Source organism: Trypanosoma theileri, assembly GCF_002087225.1.
Source record: "Trypanosoma theileri isolate Edinburgh chromosome Unknown TM35_Tth_32_V1, whole genome shotgun sequence".
In the NCBI taxonomy this organism is placed as follows: domain Eukaryota; phylum Euglenozoa; class Kinetoplastea; order Trypanosomatida; family Trypanosomatidae; genus Trypanosoma; species Trypanosoma theileri.
This window is the reverse complement of record NW_021639874.1, coordinates 136,757-138,358: the sequence shown is the minus strand read 5'-3', so window position 1 is coordinate 138,358 and position 1,602 is coordinate 136,757. Positions and strand designations below refer to the sequence as shown.

At 41.8% G+C, this 1,602-nt stretch overlaps 1 protein-coding gene across 1 annotated transcript; it reads left to right on the top strand.

Annotated features, from left to right (window-relative positions):
- Positions 1-186: 186 nt before the first annotated feature.
- On the top strand, positions 187-1,413 carry TM35_000321490 (uncharacterized protein; the record flags this gene model as incomplete). The annotated part of the gene is made up of 1 exon (XM_029028776.1): positions 187-1,413. The coding sequence occupies one exon, from the start codon at positions 187-189 to the stop codon at positions 1,411-1,413; it is 1,227 nt and encodes a 408-aa protein (XP_028879900.1).
- Positions 1,414-1,602: the final 189 nt, after the last annotated feature.

The window sequence follows — 1,602 nt, the reverse complement described above, 5'->3', positions numbered from 1 at the left end:
TTATTATTATTATTATTATTATTTTTTTTTTTTTGTTTGTCTCATTCTTTCTTTTCTTTTCTTTTCTTTCCTTTCTCTCTCTCTCTCTGTGTACGTGTGTGTCTCCGTTTCTTATTATTATTATTATTATTATTATTATTATTATTATTATTATTATTATTATTATTATTATTCTCTGGGAGGCAGATGCGGCGAGAGGATCTCCTACAGGCTTTGCTGGTGCGCTTTGTAGACCCTCAGCAGGAGGAACAGGACTGGATGCACCTTGCGGCGCTCTTCTACTCCCTCACAGGGCTGCTGCTCTCCGCCCAGCGGGTGGAACAGCTCTACTACCAGCACCTCCAGTCGCACGGTGGCAGGGCCGCGATGGAGATGGCATGCAAAGAGTACGAGCAGCAACTGGCAGCACGACTGCAACAACACATCGCAGGTGCGGAAAATCCGGCGTGTGGAATCGTACGAGGAGGAACCAGACGTCTGGGCGTTATCCCTTCAGCTCCACCGCGTGGAGGAGTTACAGCCGCGTTAGCTCCATCAACTAATGCGTGTCTCTTTCCATTGGGTGGTAGTGGTCTTGGGACTACATCATTAACAACAACACCAACAACGACAACTGCTTTTACTACTAATATTACTACTAACAACGCTGCTGCTGCTTCTACTACTGGTGTTACTGGTACTACTGGTACTGCTAGTAATGCTTCTGTTGTAGGTACTGGTGTTAACTCTAGCAGTAGCTTATGTGGTTCCTTAGCGAGCCTTTTCACATCAACACCTTTAGATAGTACTGGAGGGAACGATGATGGGACCTTTACTAGTGGGGTTGCATTTAACACGCTAACTGCTGAACAGCGTGAACGTTGGCGACGACTGCGACAAGAACCTATTAGTCCTGATATTCTTATTTCCCTGGTGCAGCGTTTTGCTTTAGTAGAAACTGCCGCTGTATTTTTGGCCCCTGTACACCCTTCAACAGTAATGGAATTTAATGGTGTTCGTTCAGGTTCCTACGCTACGGTTATTATGCATCCACTTTCTTTAGTGGGTATAAGAGGGCGTGTTTTGGCTTCACGACGAGATTATGAACTCCACAAATGTCAAATGCAAAAAACAGTTCCCTCAGTAGGTGTAATGACGCGGAAGCGTGGGAGAACAGCTTCAGCAGCGTCTACAACATCAGTTAATGAGGGAAGTGGGTCAACAAATATAACAACCGGTATCAATAACAGTGACGATGACAGAGGAACGATTCGCACAATACAGGAGCTTGAACAAGCTGTATGGCAAATTGCTGCTAACTGTGTCGTTTTTAATGCTCCTGAGTCTTGCTATCCATTTACAGCAAGACAGTTTGCGGTCTCGTGTACCGATATCATTGAAGAGTACTGTATGCAACGTGTTTTGAGTGGTTGAGAAATTCTTTTTTTTTTGATGTTAGTTTAACGTACCAATTTTATTGGTACTAAAGCTTGATTAGAGAAGAGATATTTATTTATTTATATATATTTATATTTATTTTTCTTTGCCTTATTTCTTTAAATAAGGGGTTGTATTGGGTAATTTTTCCCATGCATATATATATATATATATATATATATATAT